Raw genomic sequence first — 26,256 nt, 5'->3', positions numbered from 1 at the left:
ATTCGTGTGGCATGCGAAAGATCCAATTTTATGACGATGGTCCACGCGATGTGACACATAAGAGGGCCGGTGGAGTAAAAGATTGTGAAGTGTGTCGTGGTAGTATATTTTATGGAGCAAACAAAGTCGCTGTATCTGACGTCTCAAGGAGAGTGGAGGTAGGTGTAATGTGTTTTTCATGTTAGTTGTGCTGGCAGTACGATGATAATTACTCAGAATGTAGCGGGCAGACCGATTCTGAAGAGCTTCGATGGTTGTTACCAGATGATCAAGGCCGGGATCCCATACAGAAGCAGCATACTCAAGCTTTGGACGGATAAGTGTTTTATAAAATTGTAATTTAAGAGATGAAGAAATGTTCGCAAAATTACGTTTCAGATAGCCTAGAGATCTGTTAGCGTTGCTAGTTATATAGTTGATGTGCTGTTCCCATGATAATTTGGATGAAAATAAGACGCCCAAGTATTTGTAAGATGTTACCTGTTCAAGCGGGGAATCGTGAAGAATATAAGAAGATACATTAGAGTTAATTCGAGATACATGCATTAAGTTACACTTGTTAGAGTTAAGAGTCATTAACCAATCCTGACACCATGCAGTTACTGCGTTAAGGTCTGATTGCAGAATCTTTTCGTCATTAGGATTGGTTATTTCACGATAAATTACACAGTCATCTACGAAAAGGCCAGCGCGAGATTGAATTTTGGTGGGTAAGTCATTTATGTAAATTAGAAAGAGCAAGGGAGCAAGAACGGAGCCTTGTGGCACGCCGGAAACAACGGGGACATTATTGGAGTCGATTTCGTTAATCGTTACGTATTGGGAGCGATTAGTAAGAAAACTTCTCAACCATGCAAAAACGTTGGGATCCAGGTTAAGTTGGTGTAATTTAAAGAGGAGTAGAGTGTGTGATACCTTGTCAAAAGCCTTAGAAAAGTCTAAAAATATGCAGTTGACAACACCGCCGTGGTCGAGGACGCTGTGAAGAAAGTGAGTGAAAGATGCCAGCTGCGTTTCACATGAATAATATTTTCTGAAGCCATGTTGGGAACTATGAAAAAAAGATTGAGAATCAAGATGGGTAGCGATTTGGGATGATATGATATGCTCAAGAATTTTGCATGGAACACATGTCAAAGATATGGGGCGATAGTTTTTAACATCATGCTTGTCACCATTTTTATGTGTGGGAACCACCTTCCCTACCGCCCAATCATCAGGAACCAAGCCGGTGGATAAAGATTGGTCGAAAAGTTTTGTTAAGATGATAGATGAATAAAATTTGGTGTTTTTAAGGAATTTTGACGTGATACCATCAGGACCAGAAGCAGAAGAGAGCTTCAGGCAATCAATAATCTTTTCGACACCAGCTGGATTAACTGTGATGGGAGGCATTGGCGATAGCGGAGGTATGTCGAACAGAGGTTTAGGGACGTCTGCATGACTAGAGAACGATGCTGCAAAAAAATCGTTGAATGTAGAGGCACATTGTTCATCTGTTAACGGTAGACCATCACTGGAGTTAATAATCATCCTATCGCTTTCAGGGCCTTTTACTGTTCGCCAGAACTGTCGAGGATTAGAACGTAGCAGATTGGGGAGGGTGTGTTGAAAGAAATAGCGTTTGGATTCCCGTAAGGCGCGACTGTAACTAGCATTCGCGGTGCGATAGGCTTGCCATCGCTCTGATAGTTTTGAGGTTTTAGCTAGGCGGTATAAACGCTTCTTTTTATTGGCTAGTCTTCCGAGAGCTTTATTATACCATGGTGATTTGGTGCACTTAATTACTCGTATGGGGATGTGCTTGTTGATGAGCTCGGCTGTTTTGGTTTTATACAAGTCCCAGTTTAATTGTAGGCTGCGATGTTCAAAATTTCTCAAAAATTCGTCACAAAAAGAAGATAATGCACGATTAATTTCGTCGTAATTTCCTCGGCTGTAATTCCTAACAATCTTCATTTTTTTTCCTGCTCGGGGGGCAGGGAATCCGAGCGTAAATTCAAGGAGTGAGTGGTCGCTAAGTCCTGGAAGAATGCTGAGGTTTGAAATTGATTCAGGGCATGTAGTTAAGATAAGGTCAAGAGTGTTTTCAGAATGACTAGTGCATCTTGTAGGCAGTGTGACGATTTGAGAAAAATGGAACGTTGAGCACAAGTTAATAAAAGATTTAGATTCTGAATCAGTAGGAAGACTACTGGGGCCATCCACGCCCCAGGAGATATTAGGGTAATTAAAATCACCCAAAAGAAAAATAGGAGAACCAGGATACCGAACACACATTAGATTAATGACATCGTGTAGGTTGTTAATGAATTCGAGGTCTCTGGGTGGTGGACGATAACATACACCGACTGTGATCTTCCTGCCTTTTATGTTTAATAAAACCCACGTTATTTCTAGATTGCTTGTCACATGTATTGCGCATGAGGATATGTTATGGTCTACGGCAATTAGTACTCCGCCACCTGGCCTGCAATTTCTATCATTACGGTAAAAGTTGTAGCGTTTGTTACATTCTAAAATTTCATGGTCGCGTATTTTGCTTGAGAGCCATGTTTCTGTTAGTACTACTACGTGGGCTGCACAAGAATCAATAAATGAACTTAACTGTTCACGGTTTTTCAGGACACTTCGAATATTAGTATACACAACAGAAAGCTCATTAAAAGGTCCACGACCCCTCTGTGACCGCTAAGGTGATAAACTAGAAGGTTGGATGACGCCACTGGGAGAAGGGCTAGAGGATAGCGCAAGGTCAGCGACAGATTTCTGGGTGGTCACAGCCTTGTTTAGTTGAGATTCAATGACGGTTTTCGTGGTAGGGTTGTAGGTGTAGCACTTCCCGTTCATGTGGAGCCTTTTATACTTCAATTGGTATGACGTGCTGCGAGTCTTGGCAAATTGTAAAAGCGTTTTTCTAGCTAGCCTAGTTGAGGGACAGAAGTCTTCGCCGACAGAAACCTTGTTCTTTTTTATCGTGTCTCGATTGGACAGAATTAGATTCTTAGTCTTGGAATGAACAAACTTGGCGATAATGGGCCTGCAAGAATTCTCTCCGGCACGTCCGAGCCGATGTGCACGCTCAATGTCATCGCAGCTTAAAGAAGAAAAGGCTGGTAATTCGGAGAGTACTGAAATTAACTTTTGTTCAGCGTCCGATGGGCTTTCTTGGGGCACTTCAGGTATGTTATAAAAGATTAGATTATTGCGCCTGGATCTATCTTCGGCGTCATCTAGGCGTGCGTGTAAGTTAGCACATTCCTGCTGGAGGGTTTCAATATTTTCTTGTGTCGCCAGCATATCAGTTTGCAGAGTGTCGATAACAGACACCTTTTCTTCCAGGCATGTTAGCCGGTCGACAACTTCTGTCAGTTTTTGACCTAAGCTATCTTGCTTATTGCTAATTTCAGTAACTGAAGCTTGAAGTAGCTCTTGGCTGTTTTGCACCGCGACAGTTCTTGAGTGTACGTCGCGAAGCAGCTTTGATATTTCTTCTAGATCCATGCTTTGTGTATTAGCCCTCGTACCAGGGCCAGGGCCAGGATTTAGTTCAACATCACCAGCAATTAGTAATAACACTTTCACGACATCAGCACACTCAGATATCACAGAAATAAGCACTTCTGGGCTCGGAAACAGCAAAAGGCAACGATCTCCGGTTTTCTTGCTATAGAGAGACGGATAGCAACTGACCTGCACAATGAAGAAACGGTTGGCATAAGTAGTCCGCATCGCCGTGCTGTCTCCGAGCCCACTGAAGGGTCCCTGTGGCGACGCTTGGTTTATATCGTCGGGCAGGGATGACGTCACTGTAGTCGATGATGTGAAGGTAGTTGGCGGGATCTTTAAAGCCGCAGCGCTGTAGATTAGACTGTCTTGCTCTGTGCTGTGGCACGTTTCCACTGGAATCCAAGGCTCGTGATAAGGCGCGAACAGGACGGTGCTTTCGTTGAAGGCGGCGTATCCAGAAGATGCCAGGAATGCGAAAATCTGCACAATGAAGAAACGGTTGGCATAAGTAGTCCGCATCGCCGTGCTGTCTCCGAGCCCACTGAAGGGTCCCTGTGGCGACGCTTGGTTTATATCGTCGGGCAGGGATGACGTCACTGTAGTCGATGATGTGAAGGTAGTTGGCGGGATCTTTAAAGCCGCAGCGCTGTAGATTAGACTGTCTTGCTCTGTGCTGTGGCACGTTTCCACTGGAATCCAAGGCTCGTGATAAGGCGCGAACAGGACGGTGCTTTCGTTGAAGGCGGCGTATCCAGAAGATGCCAGGAATGCGAAAATCTGCACAATGAAGAAACGGTTGGCATAAGTAGTCCGCATCGCCGTGCTGTCTCCGAGCCCACTGAAGGGTCCCTGTGGCGACGCTTGGTTTATATCGTCGGGCAGGGATGACGTCACTGTAGTCGATGATGTGAAGGTAGTTGGCGGGATCTTTAAAGCCGCAGCGCTGTAGATTAGACTGTCTTGCTCTGTGCTGTGGCACGTTTCCACTGGAATCCAAGGCTCGTGATAAGGCGCGAACAGGACGGTGCTTTCGTTGAAGGCGGCGTATCCAGAAGATGCCAGGAATGCGAAAATCTGCACAATGAAGAAACGGTTGGCATAAGTAGTCCGCATCGCCGTGCTGTCTCCGAGCCTACAAATTTTTTGAATAGCTTAGTATCATTACAGGAGTACAGGCACTTGATTTCGATGGCATGTTTTCTTCTCTACAGGGATGTGCAAGACACTGCTATGCATGAACCACCATGTCGTATTTGCCTGCGACCGCTAAATTATATATAATTTAGTATTTCTGACATGTTCTTTCGGTTTCAGCAGCCTGCGACGTCAAAGTGTTCTTATAGATCGCATGAGGCATGAAAAAGCTGCAATATAATCGCTGCATTCATTCTCATTCCGGCTCTCGGGGCAGGCTGGCATTGTAGTGAATTAAAGTGATGAAGCAGCGATTATATTGCAGTTTTTTTCTTGTCTCACGTGACCTGTAAGCACACTTTGACGTCACAGTCATCAGTCAGCTATTGAAACTGGCTATTGAAAAAAATTTGATTATAAATTATTTAGTGGTCATAGGAGAATACAACGTGGTAATCCATGTATAGTAATGTTTTACGCATCATTACAAACAAGAAAACGCGCTCCCAAAAGTTAGGTGTTCATACTCCTTTAAGGTGTTCATACTGTAGTTATAATCTCCTTTATTTTTTGCCAAGTAAAGGGTGCTCGTGGTCATTCAAGTGTTAACAAAAGCTGTTGTTCTTGGAAAAGTGGAATTCTAACTTTTTACTGTGAGCACAAAGCAGTCTGACACGCCTGGCTTTTCCATTGTGTTCTCTTCTTTCTCAAGGGTTGCCACCATTCAGTCTGATTTGGCACAGCAAATAACGGCTGATTTTCACGATGCCTTCACGGGGCCAAATGCCAAGGTTGGTTTTTTTCTCTATCCTATGTGACAGATAACAACAACACAATAATAATAATAATAGGTTTTGGTTTATGGGGTTTAACGTCCCAAAGCGACTGAGGCTATGAGAGACGCCGTAGTGGAGGGCTCCGGAAATTTCGACCACCTGGGGTTCTTTAACGTGCACTGACATCGCGCAGTACACGGGCCTCTAGAATAATAATAATACGTGTTGTTATTATTGAGCTGCTTTACTCTTGAGCAATGACTTGGCATAGATTTTTGGTTCTGGTGTCTGCATTTGAATGTGCTAAAGATCCTAAAAGGTTCGCCTCTTTTGCCATGCTGTTGGTGCTGGTAATGAGATGTAGAAAGCCTAGCTGAAAGTTGAAAGGGTCAAGCAAAATTTGGTACCACATCTCTTGTTCTTTGATGCAAGTATTCTTGAAAAAAATTTTAGGAAGTGCCCTCATTTACTATTTTTTATATATGTGGTTATAGTCAGACATTTTATTGATTGCACGTGTTAATTTTTAGTCTAATTTATCTCTGAATGAGGCATTTTTGCTGTATACAGCAGAATTACAAGAATAAATATTGAAAAAAGTGTTATGGGTTGAGTGTTGTGATTGATTGGTTAGCATGGTATGATGTGGCATGTGGGGCTCTGGAGTTGCACATCAGATTTGCAAGATACCATAGTGGAGGGTTCGAGATTAATTTCGATCACCTGAGGCTGTTTAACTATAGTTGTGTGGCCTTGAGCTTAAAAGTCTGATGCCACAGACTCGCATTCACCACGCTGGTTTATCAGTTTAAGGGGGCACATGGGTCTTAGAGCATTTTTTTTTCATTTACAGACCAAATGCAATGAAACTGCACAGACTTATTCAGTTTTTTCTGCTGATTTCAAATATGCTATTTGTTTATTTCTACGCCAACTAGTTCCTGAGATATTGATATATATCATGCCATTGTCTGCTCAAACAATAGAAAAAAAATGGGCCACCAGAAATTCAATTTTAATATGTGGGTAGATACTACAATGTGTGAGGAATGCAACGCTGGAAGCAGTTTTCACTTTTTTGTCCGTGTGGACAAATGGGCTTAATAGTAGTTAGTTTTCAAGTGAGTTAACCAGACATACAGTGCCAGAAAACACAACACACATGAAACTAACTATTAAGCCCATTTGTTCACACGGACAAAAACTGAAAACTGCTTCCAGCGTTGCATTCCTCACATATTGTAATATCTACCCACACATTAAAATTAAATTTCTGGTGGCCTATTTTTTTTTCTATTGTTTGAGCAGACAATGGCATGATATATATTAATATCTCAGGAACTAATTGGCCTAGAAATAAACAAAGTGCATATTTGAAATCAGCAGAACAAACTGAATAAGTCAGTGCAGTTTCATTGCATTTGTCTGTAAATAAAAAAAATGCTCTAAGACCCATGTCCCTCCTTAATCAGTCAGTAAGTCAAGGAACCATTTTTTTCTCTACTTGTAGAAAAAAGTGGTTTATTTTGTATGCTTTCATGGTGGGGCACATAAACAGAGTTGGTGGTTATTGTGTGCATTTTTCAGCGCTTCTCAGCACCTTCTGAAGACGACGCAAATAACGAGGTAGAACAGAAAGTAAGGACATACCTGCCGAGAATGGCAGCTAGGCAAACATCTCTTTCGCATGCGTACTGTTTAGAAGTCCACCCAGCTGAATGAGTTGCATAGCAATGCACACCATGTTGCCATAGCACGCTGTTTGCTGTGATGTGTGATGGTGCATGCTATCAAAGAAGTGGATATGCCTCGGGGCTAAGTTAAACTTGGGGCATGTAGGCAGTTGTAGAAATGATGGTTGGGCAAATTGGAACGCATGCGTAGTGTCAGAGAATTGAACGCGGAGGAAAATGTAAGGCAGGGAAGATAAAGACACAGGAGCTATGAGGTTGCAGTCGGAGCTAAGTTATGGGGCAAAGCTTCGGTGTGCCATTTAATTGCTGAACCTCCATGGTGGATAAAGAGGTTGAAATTGTATACAGTGAGCTCAAGACTAAATTACTTTATTTTACCCAGATGAGAATTTGATTTTTTTTTTTTTTTTCATGGCAGTACTTTGGCCCAGGTAGCAATCTCATTGTGTGTTGACTGATTAGCCTAGCTTTATACATATTACCTGGTCATGTTTGAATGCTAGCCAGTTTTCTTTTAGCCTATAAGAAGCTTGTCATGGTGATGTTCAAACTGCGGAAACAGTTGTAATTTTGTTAAGCTTAGATAAGCCTATCGCAATCGGTATATGCCCTGAAGTATAAGCATATCACAATTTTTATCTGGAGCAAAACCACCAGACCGACATTTTCTTGCTCACACAGCACTCGGCCCCCACCCAGCAGCTTGCAGAGGCCTGCCTGGTGGTCTCCATTCTGGACAAGAAAGTCAAGTGAGCACTTGGGTTGTGTGCTTATTTCAGTCATTGTAGGTTACATCAAATGTCTTGTTTCTTCATTTAGGATGAGGCAAAATGTTACTGCGGAGAAATTCAAACAAAGCATTATGCTGCTGCGATAGAGTTCTGTCTTGTATTGTTAGCAGTACTCTTTAACAAACTGAAGGATTGTGTTTATTATTGTTGCCATCTCAAGCTAAAATGACTTTATTAATTCACTTGTGGCATGTCATGTGTTCAAGGCAGCCTATTTTTGCAGTATTTGGGATGCATATTATTCAGTACAAAGAATAATGGCTGCATATCTCGATTTGCTGTTGCTCTCAATTTAGACACCTTCAGGGCACTGCTTTTGTCTGCTTACTTTTACGGTTGCATTTTTGATATATTTTATTTCAATGAACAGCTCATGTGGAAACACTTTCCAACATTTAGCAGAATTGTGCAAGAGGCTTATTAAAATTAGAAAAAGTGTTCTTTGAGCAGCAGCTGTTCCTAGAAATAAGCGAAGTGCCTGAGCCCCTTTCCTTCTCACCCTTTGTGTTTCAGGCAGGAGCTTCTGAAGTGGTTTGTGTCCCTTCAGCTGGCCGAGTACACCCACCTCTTCCAGGCTAACCAAGATGTGAGTTTGTAAATGTGATGGTGAATATTGCCTGAAATTTGGATGAAATTGTGGGCACTTTTTCGGTCTGTGGTGTATCTTGTAATGCGAGTGTAATCTTTATGGTTCACTTTGTGCTCACATTGTGTGTTCAAACGGGAGTGACAAGCTTAGGAAGCAGACTATGGATAGCAATACTTTTGTGAAGATGTTAGAAATTCAAACCTTTCGTCTTAGTGCATTGCAAAATTTAGGTAGTGTGAAGGTAGAATTTATATATAAAAGGCAAGCATGCAAGGGTCTTTAATTTATTGGTTCTGAAACCCCTTAACAGTTCATTCAGCACCCCAACCCTGTTACTTTTTTTTTTGCTGTTTTTTTTTCCTTTGTGTGTGGGCAGTTTTGCCTCTTTTTCACACTTGTCAGTTTCTGGTACTCTCGTTTGGTGTTTTTTTTCTTTCTTCTTAATTTATTTTTCCTGTCTCCTTAATATGTAACATCTATTTTATGCAGTAAGCAAGGTAGATACATTGAATAAATGCAAACATAAAACATCAAAAATTATTTTAGACACAAAATTTTCGCGGTAAAAGCTTCAGTGAAAGCTGGTCATCTGAGAATGGGACAACACTGTTCTCTTGGAAGGTGCTGTGTGTGGTACTTCTTATTCTGTTGAAAGTGCATCTGCGAAGTGCAGCATTCTGGATTAGTTGCATGTACATTAAATAGGGGTGTTCGAATGTTGAAATCTTTTAGCGTAAATCGAATACGAATATCAAGAAGAAAACACCTTTTGAATATCATATCAAATATCGAATATCTGTTCAGTGTGACAAAACATTTCAGGAACATAAATAGGCAAGTGTTGTTGCCCTTGTTTTTTTTTTCAAAACAGCATATGGTCATTTCAACTGAAAGAAAGGAAACTAGACCAACTCAGCACTGTGTAAAAAGAAAAGATGATGTTCACAGAAATGTATACTGCTTGATTAGACAGCGTAAGAGTGGTAAGAGTACGCAACGTGTAATGTGGTCATGCAAAATTATTTGCAAAATAAAATCTATGAATATACACATGAGAGGCAGCTAAAAATAACATAGTGTAAATTCTTATCATTGGCATTGGAACGGCGAGACTGCTTCTAAAAAAAAATACCTGCTAATCTCTACTCTAAACTCGAATTAGCCTATATGAAAGTGTTATTCGGTTGCTCGTGAATGTTGTAAAATTTTCGAATATTGGGAAATTCTCAAATATCAATCTCTTGAATCAATTTGGACCAAATAACAAACATCTTCAACGCGTGTTCAAAATTCCAAACATTCTCACACACCCCTAACAGTAAACCCTTATTAACTCAAAGTGTCATTAATTCATGCTACCAATTTATTCGAACTAAGGGCTTCTTCCTGTCACCGTCAGGTGTATTATTATTAAAAATGCACCTGTTAGTTTGAACTGAACACACCTTTGTTTCCCTTTGAGTTTGAATTAAAGCGAGTCAACTAGTATTGAGAGTGTCTATGGGATAGTGACGTTGCATGTGTTCCAGGGTGTGTGTGCCTGTTTACCTTCCCAGGTAGCCTGGCTGGATCGTGTGGACAGGCGCTATGCTTGGCTCAAGAACCACCTGGTCAAATTTGAGAGCAAGTTTGGCCAGCTGTTCCCTGCCGACTGGGAAGTGAGCGAACGCATCGCGGTCGAGTTTTGCCACATCACCAGGTAGGCAGTTCAATTCCCTCTATACTTGTTGATGTTCTGGTTGCCCACATTTTATTATTATTTTGTCTTTTGGAATCAGAGGGGGGACCTTTTAGCTCTGTATGAGCACAGACCATTGATAGTTTGATCTTTTTTCTTTTTAAGCTCATTTCACTGCTGTTCGATGACTTGTTAGGCTTGCTGTTGCTTAAAATACTGCTGCTACCACTCTTGTCGTCTGATAGGATATGATGTTCAGTTTTGTTGAAGAGGTTTTTAATGTGGAGGCCTTTCAAAGTGTGTGCAATTACACTTCTGAATTATTTGTTAGCTTTTCTTCTACGTTGTGTGGGAAAACATGGATACGTACTTAGAGCTGTGGGGTGCTCAGAAGTGGCAAAACAATACTGCAAGGCAGCTGTCAGAATTGGAAGCAAATTACTGCTTGCCTACTAGAGCAGCGTTTTCAAATTTTTATGGCTTGGCAGCTGTCACACGTGTTTGCAAAATCAGTTCCAACGAATAGGGAATATAGGAAATGGTTAGATGTATTTTATTTTGGCCACAATCTTCATAATCTAAGGGTGATTGCTAGACTGAGAACTGGCTCGGTACTGCTGAGCCTGTATAAAATCACAGCGATCTCAATGTCAGTTTTGGAAGCAGATTAATGTGGTGCAATAACATGGTCAACTATGTGTGCCATTGTGCCACGTGCATAGCAGGGTGAGTGGTAATATCTAAGTGTCATAGATAGGGGGGGAGGGGGGGGGGAACGGTGTCACACACAATTCAGTGCTCCTGGTAACTGAAACTGAAAGCCCGGAGTAGAGACTGTGGTGTACAGTGGAATTTGGTTGATCCAAACTCACTTAGTTTGAACCAGGAATTTATTTGAACTGATGCCTCTGTCCTGCCAAAATGACATGCATTTCACTGAAAAGCACATAATTAGTTTCAATTTGGAGACATAAGCATAGGCAATGGTTTATTTGGATTGGTCATGCAGATGATCTGTTCTGGCCAATGAAGCATGACAATGCAGTGGCTTATTTCCGGCCCTGCACTGAACAGCTGTGCACCAGTAATCATGGCGACCAATTATTTGGCTGTTTAGAGTGTACTATTATCATCTTAGTGCTGCTGGCTCCATGTGCATGTGTGGTTATTTTTTTTTATAGCAAACAATGTGGGCTCACTGTAATTTGAAGAAATTTTCACTCCTCTTTGAATCTAAATTATCGAGATTAGACTGTTGTAAAAAGATTAGAGGAGTGACCGCACCTCTGATTCATGCTGCATATGGTTCTGAGTGCCCATACCTCATTCACCCAGCCATACCCAAAACATGACAGTTTCGTTGGGGCTCATCTAGTCAAGCAATCTGACTTCATCACTGTATCTTCCCCTTTCCATTCCCCACCCTGTTTCGTGGCAGGCGAGAGCTGAGCCAGCTGATGAGCACGCGAGTGCAGGACATGGAGGTGCGGCTCCTGCTGAGTGCCATCCAGAAGACGACGGCCTTTGAGTCCCTGCTGGGGCGGCGGTTCACGGGTGTCACCCTGGAGCACACCTCTTCTGTAGTGCCCCCTCCACCACAGCCTCCTCCTGCTGCTGCAGCATCCACACAGGTGATGCTTCGAGTGCTCATATAGCAAATGGATGGGCAATGCCTTGCTCAGGCCTGCTTGCCAGCCTAATGGAGTATGTGTGCAACACATATACAGTGAACTCTCACTTGAGTGAACTTCAAGGGACCGAAGGAAATAGTTCACTTAAGTGAAAGTTCACTAAACTGAATATTCACTAGACTAACATAAGACATGGCATACAGAGTCAAAAGTTTGAAGTGCAATTCAAGGAGCATAAGACATGGCATCCATAGTGTCAAAAGTGTGAAATTTATGCATATCACCTTATACAAGGTACATAGCAGTTAAAACGCTGCCTTTCTCACTTAAAAAATCCAGTAATTTTCTTCTGCACTTGTACATTTAAAGCACAGGAAGTAACAAAACTGTCGAAAGAGTCAATGTTTAGAAGGGTAGCGGATCGGGCTAGTTGGTGCAGATTTGACATTTTTCAAGCGCCTTCTTCGTCCTTGTTGTCTTAGCGCTTGAAAAATGTCAAGTCAATGTTTAGGCTGAACGGAGCCGATGAAAAACACACACCACGTGGGTCATTTGTGAGGACACGCGGAAACAATGAGACCGGAAAGAAAAAAAGCGACATTCACGACTAGCCGATCGGAAAAGAACAGGCCCACCACGTGGTTTGTGGTGTGACACATTGCCACGTTGCTCCGGCGGCGCTTTAAATGCCAGCGATGTTATTTTGTTCATGGCCTCTGAGATCACTTGCACGTTTTACTATGGATCTCGGAGGCCATGCCTCCTTGCCGTTTTTCTTCCGCACCGCCGCTTTGCCCCATGGGCGCTGTAGCACGAGCGACGTTACACTGCCGCAGAAGCGGCGGTTCGATGAGGGCGGGCATCGGTTGCGCCTGCAGTGGAGGGCTCAAAACTTCGTTGAACTGATCGGAAAAATAAGCCTGGGTCCTCTGAGCAAGTTCGTTAAACTGAAATATTCACTATTCCGAAATTCGTTTAAGTGAAACATTTGTGCATAGAATCTATAAGAAAACTGCCAGGGATTTTTAAAAAGTTCATTATTCTGAAATATTCGATAAACCGGCGTTCGTACAACTGAGAGTTTACTGTAGTATGCTTTTTAAAAAAACTGTTTATTTGCAATCATGTGTAAGCACGATGCCACTGTAAGGTCTCATTTGTGCCGTGGTCATGATTTTCTTCTCTGGAAAAGACGTTTGTACACCTGCCTTTGACGTCTTTATCTTGCAAGCTTGCATGAAACATGGATGGGTGAGCCTTGCGAATGTTTTTAGGCATAGGCCTTTAGCTCCCCAATAAAAGTTCTGCCTTGGGTGCAGGGAGGATAGTATGAATGTAAGCATCTTTCTTCTGAAATTTTTCCCATCCACTTTTCCCCTTCATCTGAAGTGTGGGTAGGAAACCTTCAAAAACACCATTTGTGCTGAAGTAAAGGCTCTAATTGCTACTCACATTTATTATCTGAGAATACTGTGCCCCTGCTTCACTTCACTTCACTTTATTTTCCTTAAAGACCTCCATCTGGAGGTATTACATTAGGGGTGGGGTGGGGTGAGAAGAGGTACAGGCCTAGGATTACAGCTGCAAGCACCTCCACTGTAGCAGGTGTAGCACCCATTCTTTGGCACCGTTTCTTGCCTGTGCAGTGAATAGCTTTGCCGTAATGTTTTTCAGCTTCATTGACCCTCTCTTTAGTAAAAGTGGCTTTTTGCAAGTGCCTGCTGTTTCTTGTTGGGCTGGTCGCTCATCTCGTACTGCCTGTCCTGTTCTCGCTTCCCTCGGGTGCACAGCCTCAGCAGAGCAGCACCAACCCCTTTGAGGAAGGTGGGGAGGAGAGCAACCCTTTTGCCGAGGACATGGAGAAGGAGGAGAAGGCAGGAGCAGCCGAGGCAGCTGGGGAGCCAGCACCCCAGCCATCCCCTCAGGTGGCCCAATCAATGTCTGCTTACTTGTAGCGCGTTATTTGAGCATGTGTCAACATTCCAGGGGCCCAAGGTATTAAATGAAGTTGTAATACGATGGCAAAAGGAGGAATCCAGCAGAGTCAGATTTTTATTTGATGTAACACAACTTTAAGAATGTGAAGAAGAGAAAAGGGCGTAAGAAAATGATATGAATCCTAAGGCATTGTGATCTAATAATGACTGCCCCCTTTCACACGTTGTTACGTTCTATGTTTTTTTTTTGGTTTTGGTTTTAGTGTGCAGGAGCATTGTTGTTTTGTTTGTGACCTGGCTTTCTGCATGCGCAGTAGTTTTCAGCCATCTAGGACAGACATGTATCGTATTACTTTTGTGCTTTTTTCTTTTTGTTCCCTGTATTTCCAGACAGGCTGGTGTGTGTGTGCGTGGGTCTGCATGCAAAAGAAAGAAAGAGTAGATCACTGAAAATTTTAAAATGCAAAGTTTATTGCACAGTTCGGCTGGAGGGCCAGGCTGGTCTTCATGTCGTGTAGTGACGTCTTGTAGTGAACTTCGTGATTTGGAGTTTTTTGGCAGCTTATCATTATGTTAATAATCAGCTTCCAAGAAAGCCTCTTTTGTGCATGTGTGTGCATATGTGTGTGCGTGCATTTGCACTGTATGGCATTAAACAAGTTGCGCTCAGCAAAGTTGTGTCATTATCTTCTCTGTGTCTGTTTGTTCTTGCGTTTTGTGCGCTGTGGTGAATTCAAGCTTGTGTCCATTGCTCCTGCTCTTATTCCACCAGTTGTTGTACCCATGTCTGCTTTCTTTTTTTTTTAACAGAGTACACTGTGGGGCCAGTTGGTCATACATAATCTGAACGAACAAACGTAGCGTTGAAACAGGACACAGAAAGATGAGGACAGGACGGGGCTACAACTTACAACTGAATGAAATCTTTTTTTTTCTTTTACCGGATTTTTCTAGATTATCACAGTTTTACCATTCTTTCAAGTTTGCGCATGCGTGTTTTTGCTCGAGAAGGGATGTGTCTTTCGTTTATCGATTTCATTCAGTTGTAAGTTGTAGCCCCGTCCTGTCCTCATCTTTCTGTGTCCTGTTTCAACGCTACGTTTGTTCGTTCAGATTATGCTTTCTTTTTCCTGTATTTGACTTTGTGGCACGCTTGGGGCAGGAAGTGATGAATAATGTCGTTGTAGATTACGAAATTTTATGTATGCTATCCTGTGTATCCGTCTTTCCACACATATGCAGGTGTCTTTGGCCAGTGTTAACCCATTCCAAGGCCTTGTCTCCAGTTGCTTTGAGCGCCACTTGGACATCTACGTGGAGTCTCAGGACAGGTGAGGGATGAAAAAAGAATTTTCAGGGGGGGGAACGGTCTCATTTCCTTTCTGTCTTTGTTCTGTCGGTCTCTGTGCATTACTGATCGCAGCCTTGTCAGGTACAGCGGAGCAGAGTGTTTATTAGAACGTTAGTAAGTACTACAACCTTCAGATACTTTAGATATTGAAGCAGCATGGTTATTTGCAACAAATTGGACCCTCAGTAAAATGTAACTTTTCTGGCAGTGAGAGTTTTGGCTATGTGTTTCCTGTGCAAAAATGGAAATTGCTTTCCTTATGTGCTTGGACCACTTGTACCTTTTGGTGTCATGCTAGCAAGATGTCATTACAGTGATAAATAGTAACACTGTGGTGATGGTGTATCAATGTTGTGTCAGTGTATTGTGTCAAGGTGACAGACATCATGGGATGCGAGGATGATGCATTTGCTTCAATGCTGGAATGCCAAGAATTGCCAGCTCTACGGCTATTATCAATTTCAACCAGTAGTTTGCCAACTTGTGCACTGATTTAATTCATGTATCAGGCACCTGCACGGATTCTTGACTGGTTCTTGGATCCTTGGTTGACTGGTTGTCCGCAAATATCTGAGCCTTGGTTGTCTTTAGAGCCGTTAGTAGCGCTGTGGCAGTACAAGCAGGCTTGGTTATGCGACGGCTTCTTTTGACTGGCCTTGGCTTAGAGCCCATTGGTGCCCCCCGCAGGACACTTAAGCAGCTGCTGGACCAGTTTGTGGAGGCAGCCCAGCGGGCACCCCTCCCACAGCCCGACGTGGAGACGGCTGGCGTGCTGCCCAGCTGTGCCGACCTGTTTGTCTACTACAAGAAGTGCCTGGTGCAGTGCAGCCAGCTCAGCCGAGGGGCCCCCCTGCTGGCCCTGGCACGCGTCTTCGGCAAGCACCTGGCCGACTACGCAGGCCGCGTCCTCCAGGGCTCCCTGCCAAAGTGAGGGCGCCACTGCTTCCTTGTGACGGGGGTCACTTGGGGCTGCGCGTACAGTGTGTCTCAAGATTTCGTGGAAGGAAAAGAAGCACCTTTGTGTGTGCAAATTCCTTAGAGTGCTTCATGCACCAAGGTAGTGTCGAATGTGAACTCCATATTTGGCTTGGCTTGTGCTTGGCCACATACATGGATTCAGCCTAAAAGGTATGGTTGCAGCTCAATTCAGATACATAGTGTTGGGTTCTGGTAATTATCTATTAGTGCGAAAGCACTGTTCCAATGGGTAAACTGCGACCAAGATTTTGCGATGCTTGTATGCTTGCGATGTTTATGGGTTTGTGCCAAGTGAGATAAATAAATATAAATAAATCAAATCAATGTCTGCGACTGGATTTCGAACCCATGACAGTGTGAACAGATAAGCTTTACTGGCTACTGCGCGAGAGCACTAGGGTATAACTGTAGCCGAACACGCCTCGTGTTCAACTGTAACACACTCTTGCGCTGTGCATTTCGCATCATCTTCTTCATCAAGTAATAGCACTGTCTAACTAATATTCGCACTTTGAGCTATGTGGTGGTAGAGAGAGAGGTATGTGTGCTGCATGCGTTGGCGTGGACAGCATTGCGGCTCCCCTGGTAATACTTTGTATTGTTATACTGTGTTTTGTTGCACATTATGTTCTTTTTTTTTCTTTTTTTCTTGTTCTGTTCTTGTGCTTTGTTTCATGTAAATTAATTGTACAATATTTCTTGCCACGTTTCTTGAAATGTGTTTTTTGTGTGTTTTGTTTGATGTCTGACTTGTGTTATTTACATGGTATAATTTCAGTGCTCCGAATGTTGTACAAAACTTGAATTCACTGTTGCAAATTAGAGGTAAAATGTCTGTTTTATTTATAATATGTTTTCACTGTAACTGCTATGTAAACGGTCTTCTTGGCCTTAGTCAAGCTGCGTGAGCAGCTTTTAGCCAAGGAGACCCTCCAGGCACTTTCTGGAAAAATAAATAATGAATTGAATTGAAATTGAAACATGGCACTAGAGCAATATGCATTGGCATTGCCAGCATTGCTGTAGAAACACTGCACTGCAACATAGGCCGTCGGCGTATTTTGGGTAAATTGGCATTGACAATGAGAAAGTTGAAAATGCGCATAACTGGCTGCCCGGTCAGTGGACATGTCAATCTGGCAGTGGTGTTCACCTGCAAAAAACTGCTTTTGCAATGCTTAATTGTCAGCCATTTTTTGTAAATAACATTGACTAAATATTATCCGGCAATCACTAAGCCTCTAAACTGTTTATTTTAATGCTGACAGTCTTGTTAATGCTGACATTCACCCTAGCCTTGTGGTGCCTGCGGGATCAAAAAGGCTGTGCAGATGAGCATATGCTTTTTCCATTGCATTTCAACTCTCGTTTCTCAGCTACCAAAGTTCCCTCTTTTCTTACTTTTTTTTTTCACATCTCGTCAATGCAGGACAGGCAGCAGTAGTGGCAGTGCTATGACAGCAGCTGGGCTGATCCAGAATTTCCAGAGCCTGCTGAAAGAAGGCGAGAGTCCGCGGCTGACGCCTCCCGAGCTGTGTCGCATCTGTGGAATCCTCAGCACGGCCGAGTACTGCCTCGAGACAACCCAGCAGGTAGAGACAAAGCCCCCTTACATTCTGGCCATGCTTGACATATTGCTGCAGTGGCTGAAATGAATAGCTGTAACAGTGCCTTACAAACTGCAGCAGTAGGAAAACTTCTCCAGATAGTTGGCACTCCCCCCCCCTTCTCTCTCCCCTCACACCCTTCTCGCCCTCTCCATGCATTCACAGCATTCTTCGTATTCTTCTTCCTACAACATACAACAGTGCCACAGAGTTTTGTGCCTACAGTGGCAAACTAGTCCTAAAGTGGCATTAATCATGTTGTTTGGTATGACTGGAGTCTGTGGCCTCCTGTCTTTTGTGCAGCTTGAAGGGAAGCTGAAGGAAAAAATTGAACCGAGCTTGGCACCCAAGATTGACCTCAGTGCGGAGCAAGACATGTTCAACGGGTGAGTTGCGGTGTGGCCCGAGGTGCATATTCTTTTTCGTTCTGCAGCGATCATGCATGAAAAACTTTTTCTGAGATAAATGGCATTGGCACAGTGGCAGTGCATCATAGCTGAACACTTGTGCATTCTCCTGGTGGCCAAAGGGAATGGCGTCAAAGCAGGCGTATCTCTCAGGTCTAGTCATTTAGGGGAGTGAGCGCACCTGTGGGTGGCGGTGGCTGTGTGGTACTACAGGTAGTATTGCTGTTTTAACAGGGGTTTGCCCGGGGAAGGGTTAAAAGTCCTGTTTGTGCTTAGGTAAGCTGAAAATTGCTGCTGATTGGCTATGAGGGTTTTGGTATTTGTGCCAACACCAGACTAGCAGCGACCCTGTTTCAAGGCTCAGGCTATGATTAATTTTTTTTTAAATCATGAAGATTCTAAGGGAGCTGTGTGGCTTTCCTTTGTATGGCTGCACTGAGGTAGATGCTAATGAGTAATCACTCCCTTAATTGAATTCAGGCAAGCACTCACGTCTTGCGCTTTTGTTAAGCAGAATATATTGCAGACTGCTGTCTCTCTGCAAGGGTTTGACTGTGAGCTGTGCAAGGGTGCATGTGAAAAACTGCTTCAAAATCGGCAGCCAATTATTAATTCCCCTGGAACAAAAAAAATGTGCAGCTCTTGCCGATACATGTATGGTATGGTGCCTTGCCTGATATTCTGGTACTGGCTGTTTCGTCACACCGTGTAGGGTCATCAACAACTGCATTCAGTTGCTGGTTCACGACTTGGAGGCTGCCTGCGAGCCAGCCCTGTCAACCATCACCAAGGTTAGTTGTGCCGTCCTGGTGAAGTGTGCATGTGTCAGATGAGGTGCTAGCCAGGACGCTTACTGTAATTCACTGCAATCTGGCTCTTTGTGTGTGTTTATTGATTAGAATAAGCATATTTTGAGTCACTCAGGGAGGTTTACTCAACTCTAGGAATGGCATCTGTTGTCTGAGCTTGGACAGTTGAAATTTAAAGTCAAATTTTCTTCAGTTTACCATTAAGGCACAGTGCCTTTTTTCATTCATGGGAGATTTAGTGGGGTTAGTGGAAAACTGTTTCCTGATTTTGCCTCTGCATGCTCTCAAAGACTGTAACCTTTTAAGTTGAAGTTTGCTGCAAGCATGCCTACCTGTTCTTTTGTTGGGTCTGCCTCTAGTTGCTTGGGGAGGTGAAGTGGGCTTTCAGCTCTTCGAGCATGTCTTTATATTCCTTCAGGAAAGATTAGAACTGGGGATTTCTTGCCCTGCTTGCAAATTAATTTTCCGGTGTCAGATGGGTTAACATGTTTTGACAAGTGTGTGTGCGTCTACGCATGTGTGGCAGATACTCTACTTGTACGTAAGATATAACAGAGCTTATTTTGCACTGCTGGATGAGACTTCTGCAAGAATACACACTGCGCATTTCCTGTTGTGATAACCTTCTCGTAGTACCCAGCTCGAGTGCCCAAGTGTTGTTGCGCCTTTCGTCACTTATGAGCCAATCATGTGACATTCTGGGGCTTTGGACTGTGACCACTTTTTCTGCTACAACTAAAGTCCCCGTAACTGGCTTTGAAGGATGCTAACTGGTGTTTAATAGCAGACATTAGGGTAGCGACAAAAAGACATGAAAGTTCGCTGTCTTATGTCTCCTGTCTGCTTTCATTCTTGTCCAAGTTATCTAGCTGTATATGTTCATCTAAGTGCTATGCTGAAGCCTGCTTAACTGGCTGTCTGTCACTGGCAAAATTATTCCTTTTCTCTTTGGACACCGGTAAAGGATGGAGAAATTGTGTACTTAATCCAGCCCCCTGTGCACTTGTCACACAGACCAACTGGTCCCTGGTGAAAGCAGTGGGCGATCAGAGCAGCTACGTGACGGCCATCACATCCCACCTCCGCCAGACCCTGCCTCTCATACGGGACAACCTGGCCAACTCACGCCGCTACTTCACCCAGTTTTGTGTGCACTTTGTCAGGTGAGCAAGCTTTCTTTCTTGCGTGTGTGCGTTGGATTGTCTTGGGCTTTGTTGGGCATTGTGGGTCAAATAAACAGTAGCATGAGAAAAAGTTTTTGCATTTGTTTAGCGGAATATCTACAAGCATGCACAAAAACTGTGCCACACGCATGTGATCACTAATGAAGGTGGCTATAAATGCTTTTGCTGCGTGGGATCTCTGTAATTACTTGGTCTCGGCCTTCAAGTACGCCGTGAAGGAAGTTCTTTGCAGGTTTTGTCCGACTGATAATACCATATATTGCTGCATATAAGTCGACCTCGGATAAAAGTCAACCCCCCAGCTGACAGCCCTCCCTGACTAAAAAAAAATAAAAAGTTGACTCCAAGAAAGTTGACTCAAAATTACATCAAAGGGTTGTTCTTTGAGATTGCAAAGTACTTGAATGGTCCACATTAGTTACTCTCATTTTGTTGCAGTTCATTCATACCAAGGCTGATCAGCCAGCTGTTCAAATGCAAGCCGATGAGCCCCATTGGTGCTGAACAGGTGAGTTGTGTAGAAGTCATAAAGAAGTGGTGTAAGAAGGGTGAGCACCCTCACTGTGTTAACTGCTGGACTCTCAAACACTTGCCGAGCTGAATGCTGTAGAGCCTCTTAACTAGTGCGGACGTCTCAAGTTTTGAGTGAATAGTTGGCCATTTGTGGTCACTCTTGGCTGTTGTCAGCTGACATTGTACATAACCACTGGTTAAAAGAAAGACTGGCACTGCAGACTTGTTGCGCTACAAAAATAAAGACTACTGACATGATGGGCCCTAACAGTGACTTGTAGCTGACCAAGGGTCTGCTGAAAACTATTCATTTGGCAGCATAAAGGCATGGCATGGTTTGCTGCTCCCTGCAATTACATTTACTTGCTGGGCACAAGTTTGCTGTCTCAGCACCTGGTGACCATATTTTGATGGCAGGAAAATGCAGAAATGCCAGTGTGGCGAGGTATCGGTGCATGTTGCAGAATCTCAGACAGTGTAAGCAGTTCCTGTCTTGCCCCTCAGTTCTCATGCAGCTTTGAGGTGTAAAGGGTCATTAGTGTTACCTATTCTTAATATTTTTTTTCCCATTGCGTAAGCAAGTGGTACACTGCACCAAATTCCGCCGTTACTTTATCTTTTCAATAAAATTTCATAGAGAGCTGTTTACCCAGTTCCGCTCTCCCATATGACTGCTACTGCTCTCGGGCCTGTCTAGACTACATGGCCCCAGGTGGCTTGCGAGTGTTGCAGTTCTTGCCATTATGGCTGAGGAGAAGCATGGAAAGATACGGACATCCTGTTAGGTACGCTGACCAGGGAGACGATGGGACAAAGATAATAATGGGAAATAGGGAGCAAAATGCATCAGATGGACACAAAAATTGAGAAAAAATAAATTGTAGTGCTCATTCGGTAACGAATGTAGCAAATACACTGGAACCCTGCTTTTGCGCTCTTGGCTGCTATGTTTTCATGAGCCAGTCCTGCTCTAGCTCGCTTACAGACGCACATTATGAATTGAGCGGTTACATTGAAATTTTTGGCAGTGTTTCTGCGTGGTACGCCACTGATATTCACCTCACGATGCTTATTTACCCCATGCCGGCATTTTGACAGCCTTCGTTTAGCGCAGACCGGCCCGTCGGCATTTGGCTGCCACTGTGTTTGGCAGCTTCCGGCATGCTGCACCCACGCCAACGCCGAGCACACTTGCGTTTATTATCATTTGGGGAAGCCTGGGGAATAGAGAAAAAAGGGGAGCGCAGCGCTGTTGGTGCAGTTTCATCGCCACTGCGATGCGGAAGCGAGCGACAGAATGAACAAAAACAAAACTATGCCGTGGCAAATGCCTCACAGGCGTGCAGTTGCACGGGTTGGCTCCGAGGCTTTTGTTTCTGTCTTCCTTGTTTTCCTTGTCGCCTGCAGCTTAAAGGCTTTATTTAATCTAGGTTCTGATTTAGACTAGGATTGTGCAGGATTAAAGCGGCTGCTACTAAAACAGTGCAGCAGCGCGCCCTCCCTCCGCACTGCTGCCTCCCTTTCATCAAAGAGCCATAAAGCTTTGCAAATTCCAGACGTATGTTGTCCATACTACAAGTTTTAAAAAAAAGAGCGATAACCAACGATGTCCAATCTTTTCCCGCATGTCCCGGCTGGTGCGGTTTCTTTCTCGGTGCCATAAAAAAAAACTGAAAAGCTGGGTTCTACTGTATTTCAACTATCATCGTTTAATTTCTTGAGCAAACTAGATTGAAAACTACAGTACCAGGAACTATAAGTGCTACCACTCTAACCTTTTGTGTTTCAGTTATAACGAGAAATTCTTTGAGAGCTGTCCTGTGTGAGAAACCATTCCTTCTGTTCACTTATATTGCCGTCTGTCTGCACTGTCTCATTGCAGCTCTTGCTGGACACCCACAGCCTTAAGATGGTGCTGCTAGACCTTCCATTGCTGGAATCACAAGTGGCCAGGAAAGCTCCAGCAAGGTACTGTGGGACATTGCTCAATTAAGCTGAGACATGCTAGCAGCAAGCAGACACAAGGGTCGGAAGAAAAAAAAAAGGCTGATTAATCTAAGGTCTACTTTAATGCATTTTCTACAAATGTGTAACTGTGCAGTGAGTGGCGTGTCATCAGAAGTGCCAGTTACGCATTCCCTCATTGTACTGGTGCTTTCACTAACCCCTGTATCAACTTGGGGGCCACTTGAGAGAAGGATGTCAGATGGCTTCGTTCTGCTTGGGTACACTCACAATTTACACTCCAGATGCAGACGTGAATGGAGCTGCAGTTTAAAAGGGAAAGTGAGCTGTTTGGTTGTTTATGTTTATCGGCTAAAGAGTGAGCCTAGTTGGTTGATTGGACTTCTGTCAACAACTGGTGAGAAAGAACAAAGCACGCAACTGTCATGTTGCACTCCAAGTTACTTTTTTCACGTTTGTCCACCAGATAAGCTTGGTTTGTTCAGGATAGTGGTTTCCTTGCAATTATACCATTTCCCACCCCCTTTTCGATGCAGTGCTTTTATGGGTCTTTAAAGGAGGTGAAAAATAAATTATAAGGTAGCCAGGCAGTTACTGGCACCACCTGTTTTACTTAAAAAAAAAAAGAAATTAACAGACTGTGAAATGCAGTTTTAGCATGATGTTCAAATAAGTGAACAAAGTGCACTTCACAAATTTTTCCCGTCGCTTAAAGAGACATGGCAGTCTGCCTGCAGCCGGAACTTCAGCTGATGCTCAAAGTAGCTGGAAGCCTTTGGTTTCTTGCGTGCCTTTGTTGTGACCACTCGCTCTGTCAGCATGCAATAACGAATACCATTTCAATGCGCCATGTGCAACAGCTACACCAAGATTGTGGTCAAGGGCATGACCAAGGCCGAGATGCTGCTGAAGATGGTGCTGGCACCTCATGAACCAGCCGAGAGCTTTGTGGAACACTACACCAAGCTGCTGCCAGAATCTGATGCCCAGGAGTTCCAGAAGGTGCTGGACATGAAGGTGCGTTTCTGTTACCTTTGAACCCCCCACCCACCTTTTGAAGCTAAACAGAGCTAGTAGGTTGCTGTGCACAGCAGCAGTCTGTTTTTTAAAAGGCCCCTTAATGGCCTTTTCCATCAAAGCTGCGATTTGTTTTGCCTGCACGGCCTCCCCTCTCCTCTCTATTACCTACTTCTACTGCAGCAGGAAGGCACAGGGACAGGTGGCATGTAGCACGAGTAATGCCTAGTCCTGTTTCCTTCTCCTGTGGTGCGGGGTACCAGTGCTTGTACTTAATTATAGGGGGCACCGCTGTACTACATGCTTTTCATATAAAATGGAAAGAAGGCCAAGAGGCTAATCTCCCTTATAAATTAGATGGAACAGTTGTGGAGAGATGTCTCCCTTGTTTAATGTACCCTATTTACACGAATATGACGCGCTTCCCCCAGTTCATCGGTTTCAGAACGAGCCTCGCGTTGTATTCGTAACCAAGGCTCGAATATAGCGCGATTTTTTTTTTCCTCTCGCTGCTGAAGATTGCTACAGTGACTTTCGCCACACGACTTTAGGACTGGTAGGAGAAGCCCACTTCTCGATGACCTTGGTGCCGCGTCGTGCGCACGTAGGGGAAAGTAGAGGGTGGCCATGGACGTGGAAAGAAGGCAGCGTGGACTGTTCAGAAAGAGAAGGCACTGCTAGAGTTGAGCGGAGTCTCGGGAAAGGAAGCGGCGGCGGCGGCCGCTACTGCGTGCGTTAACGGTTCGGAGGCTTTGCTGCGCTTGATGGTGTCGCACGCATTTCTGAAGTGTTGCCGTTCAACACCGACGTATGCGGTGTTTACTTATTTTTGCATGTCGTCTTGGGGTTCTTTTTTTTTTTCTCCCCGAGGCCTCGGCGTCTCGAGCTGTAGCTGGCGTAAGCAAACTGTGATTGAGTTTTAACTGCTGGCTATATATAGAGATTTTTTTTCAACCTTTAGCGATATTTATTTTACAAACTGTGAGAGATACTTCGGCGTGTCTCGTTCACACTTGCGAGTCGCAGAGGTCGCGCGACTGTTTTGGTCGAAAAGCGTCAGTCGCAAACGGTCGCCCTGGTCGAAAAGCGACAGTCGCGGGCCAGTCGCTCGCTGCTCGATTTTTCAGCCTTGCGACTGAGAGTCGCAAACCGCTGAACCAATCAGCAAGCGAGCCAAGCTTCCGGCAACGACATCGCTCGCGGGCGACGACCTGCGCTGCTCCCAGAGGGCTGGCGCGGTCAAAACAGACGAAACTCTCGAAGGCGCGCGAAGAACGTCATTCCCGAGAGTTTTCGCTTCAAACGAGAATCTAACGAGAAAGCGACCCGCTGGTCGCGCTTGCAAGTGTGAACAACGGTGTTGTCGAGCTGCTGCTTGGTCGCAAGCGACTGCGAGTCGCACGCCCTTTGCGACTCGCATGTGTGAATGAGCCTGGTTGACTCGAAGTATAGGACGCATACCCCCTCCCGCCCTATATTATGTAGCTTCCCGCGGGATGGCATGACAGCGCGTGCGCAGCTCAGAGCAATAAGCGCGCATCGATACAATCGCAAACCAAGCAGTCAGAGACAAATGGAGATAGGCAATAAGCCGGCGCCCGCGCATGCAGCCTGGCTGACTAGCGGCAAACCGAACAGCAAACCGTTCGGTAGTTTCGGATTCCGGCGCGCGCTGGGGTTACCCGAGGTTTGCTATTGAAACTTCGTCAGTTCGTCCGGGAATGCGACGGCCAGTGCCGGCGAGTCGGATGAACGGCACGCAGTTCTTACCCTCGCCACTCCTTTCGTAGCTGCACACGGCGACGTGGCCATGGCGATCTTCCCAAGCCTGCATGTGCGCACCCGCTTGCCCGCTGGTGGTCAGGCGCAGCAGGGAGTATAAAATATGCTAGTTAACTTTTTGTAAAATCCGGGTAATAAATTAGGGATGCGCTAATCACGGGAGTAAATACAATAGTAGCTCCCTGGTTGCGGATGATTCGTGGTGACCTTAAATATTATTCTTCCTCTTCTCTGCATGCAGGGCCTAAAACGGAGTGAGCAGAATGTGCTGACAGAGGTGTTTCGTACTCGTATCCCCACTGCTGCGTCGACATCGACAGCACCTTCGGAAGGAGGCACTGCAGCACAGCTGCTGTCTGCACTTGCCATTGTGACAACCGCCTCGCCAGAACACGAGTCGAGCCGCATTCGACGCTTTGAGAAACTCATCAAGAAGAGGCTTTAACAGCAACCCATTTAAGACCTCATTACAGAAGAACTCTTTTCTATTGTGCTTTTTGTGTCGGAAGGAAAAGAACCACAGAGGTGCATATTTTTCTTGTTACTTACATCTCGGTGAGAGGGACGGAGGGCTTTCTGCTGGATGCCGGTGTAGTATTACTTTCGCTGTACATATGTAACATGATGACTATAAACATGTAAATGAGCAACTGCGTTATGATGTATCAAGTTAGTTCTACCATCATTCAGTACAGCATTGTTTTAGTAATCCCAGTGCACACTTGTGGCGGCAGTGGGATTACCAAATGACCTGTGACCGATGGCTTTGCTCGCTAGCATTGAAGCCTTTGTGGTGCACGAACTACTATATTCATAGCTCTAAATACATTTATGTGTCACTGTACCAGAACACGCATTTTTTGTCACAAGGTTGAAGTTATACTCCCTACATCTATGTTTCGA

General features: G+C 44.3%; 1 protein-coding gene across 2 annotated transcripts in view; it reads left to right on the top strand.

Moving 5' to 3' along the window:
* Vps53 (vacuolar protein sorting 53) overlaps positions 1 to 26,003 on the top strand; it is a 30,827-nt gene extending 4,824 nt beyond the window's left edge. Inside the window, exons 6-22 of one of the 2 annotated variants that reach the window (XM_089574784.1) lie at positions 5,357 to 5,435; positions 7,008 to 7,058; positions 7,796 to 7,863; positions 8,419 to 8,491; positions 10,051 to 10,193; positions 11,611 to 11,803; positions 13,594 to 13,728; positions 14,983 to 15,071; positions 15,779 to 16,018; positions 17,499 to 17,661; positions 17,980 to 18,062; positions 18,796 to 18,874; positions 19,907 to 20,055; positions 20,515 to 20,584; positions 22,472 to 22,557; positions 23,415 to 23,571; positions 25,595 to 26,003. In XM_089574784.1, coding sequence (XP_089430910.1) covers positions 5,357 to 5,435; positions 7,008 to 7,058; positions 7,796 to 7,863; positions 8,419 to 8,491; positions 10,051 to 10,193; positions 11,611 to 11,803; positions 13,594 to 13,728; positions 14,983 to 15,071; positions 15,779 to 16,018; positions 17,499 to 17,661; positions 17,980 to 18,062; positions 18,796 to 18,874; positions 19,907 to 20,055; positions 20,515 to 20,584; positions 22,472 to 22,557; positions 23,415 to 23,571; positions 25,595 to 25,798 — 2,062 coding nt within the window. In that variant the 3' untranslated portion in view covers positions 25,799 to 26,003. The remainder of the gene's footprint in view (positions 1 to 5,356; positions 5,436 to 7,007; positions 7,059 to 7,795; positions 7,864 to 8,418; positions 8,492 to 10,050; positions 10,194 to 11,610; positions 11,804 to 13,593; positions 13,729 to 14,982; positions 15,072 to 15,778; positions 16,019 to 17,498; positions 17,662 to 17,979; positions 18,063 to 18,795; positions 18,875 to 19,906; positions 20,056 to 20,514; positions 20,585 to 22,471; positions 22,558 to 23,414; positions 23,572 to 25,594) is intronic. The other variant, XM_089574785.1, reaches the window with a different exon arrangement.
* Positions 26,004 to 26,256: the final 253 nt, after the last annotated feature.

The sequence above is a fragment of the Amblyomma mixtum genome, chromosome 2 (assembly GCF_055824585.1).
Source record: "Amblyomma mixtum isolate Tamu chromosome 2, ASM5582458v1, whole genome shotgun sequence".
NCBI classification, from domain to species: Eukaryota; Metazoa; Arthropoda; class Arachnida; order Ixodida; family Ixodidae; genus Amblyomma; species Amblyomma mixtum.
The sequence above is the reverse complement of the archived record's forward strand: the minus strand, read 5'-3'. Positions and strand labels throughout refer to the sequence as shown.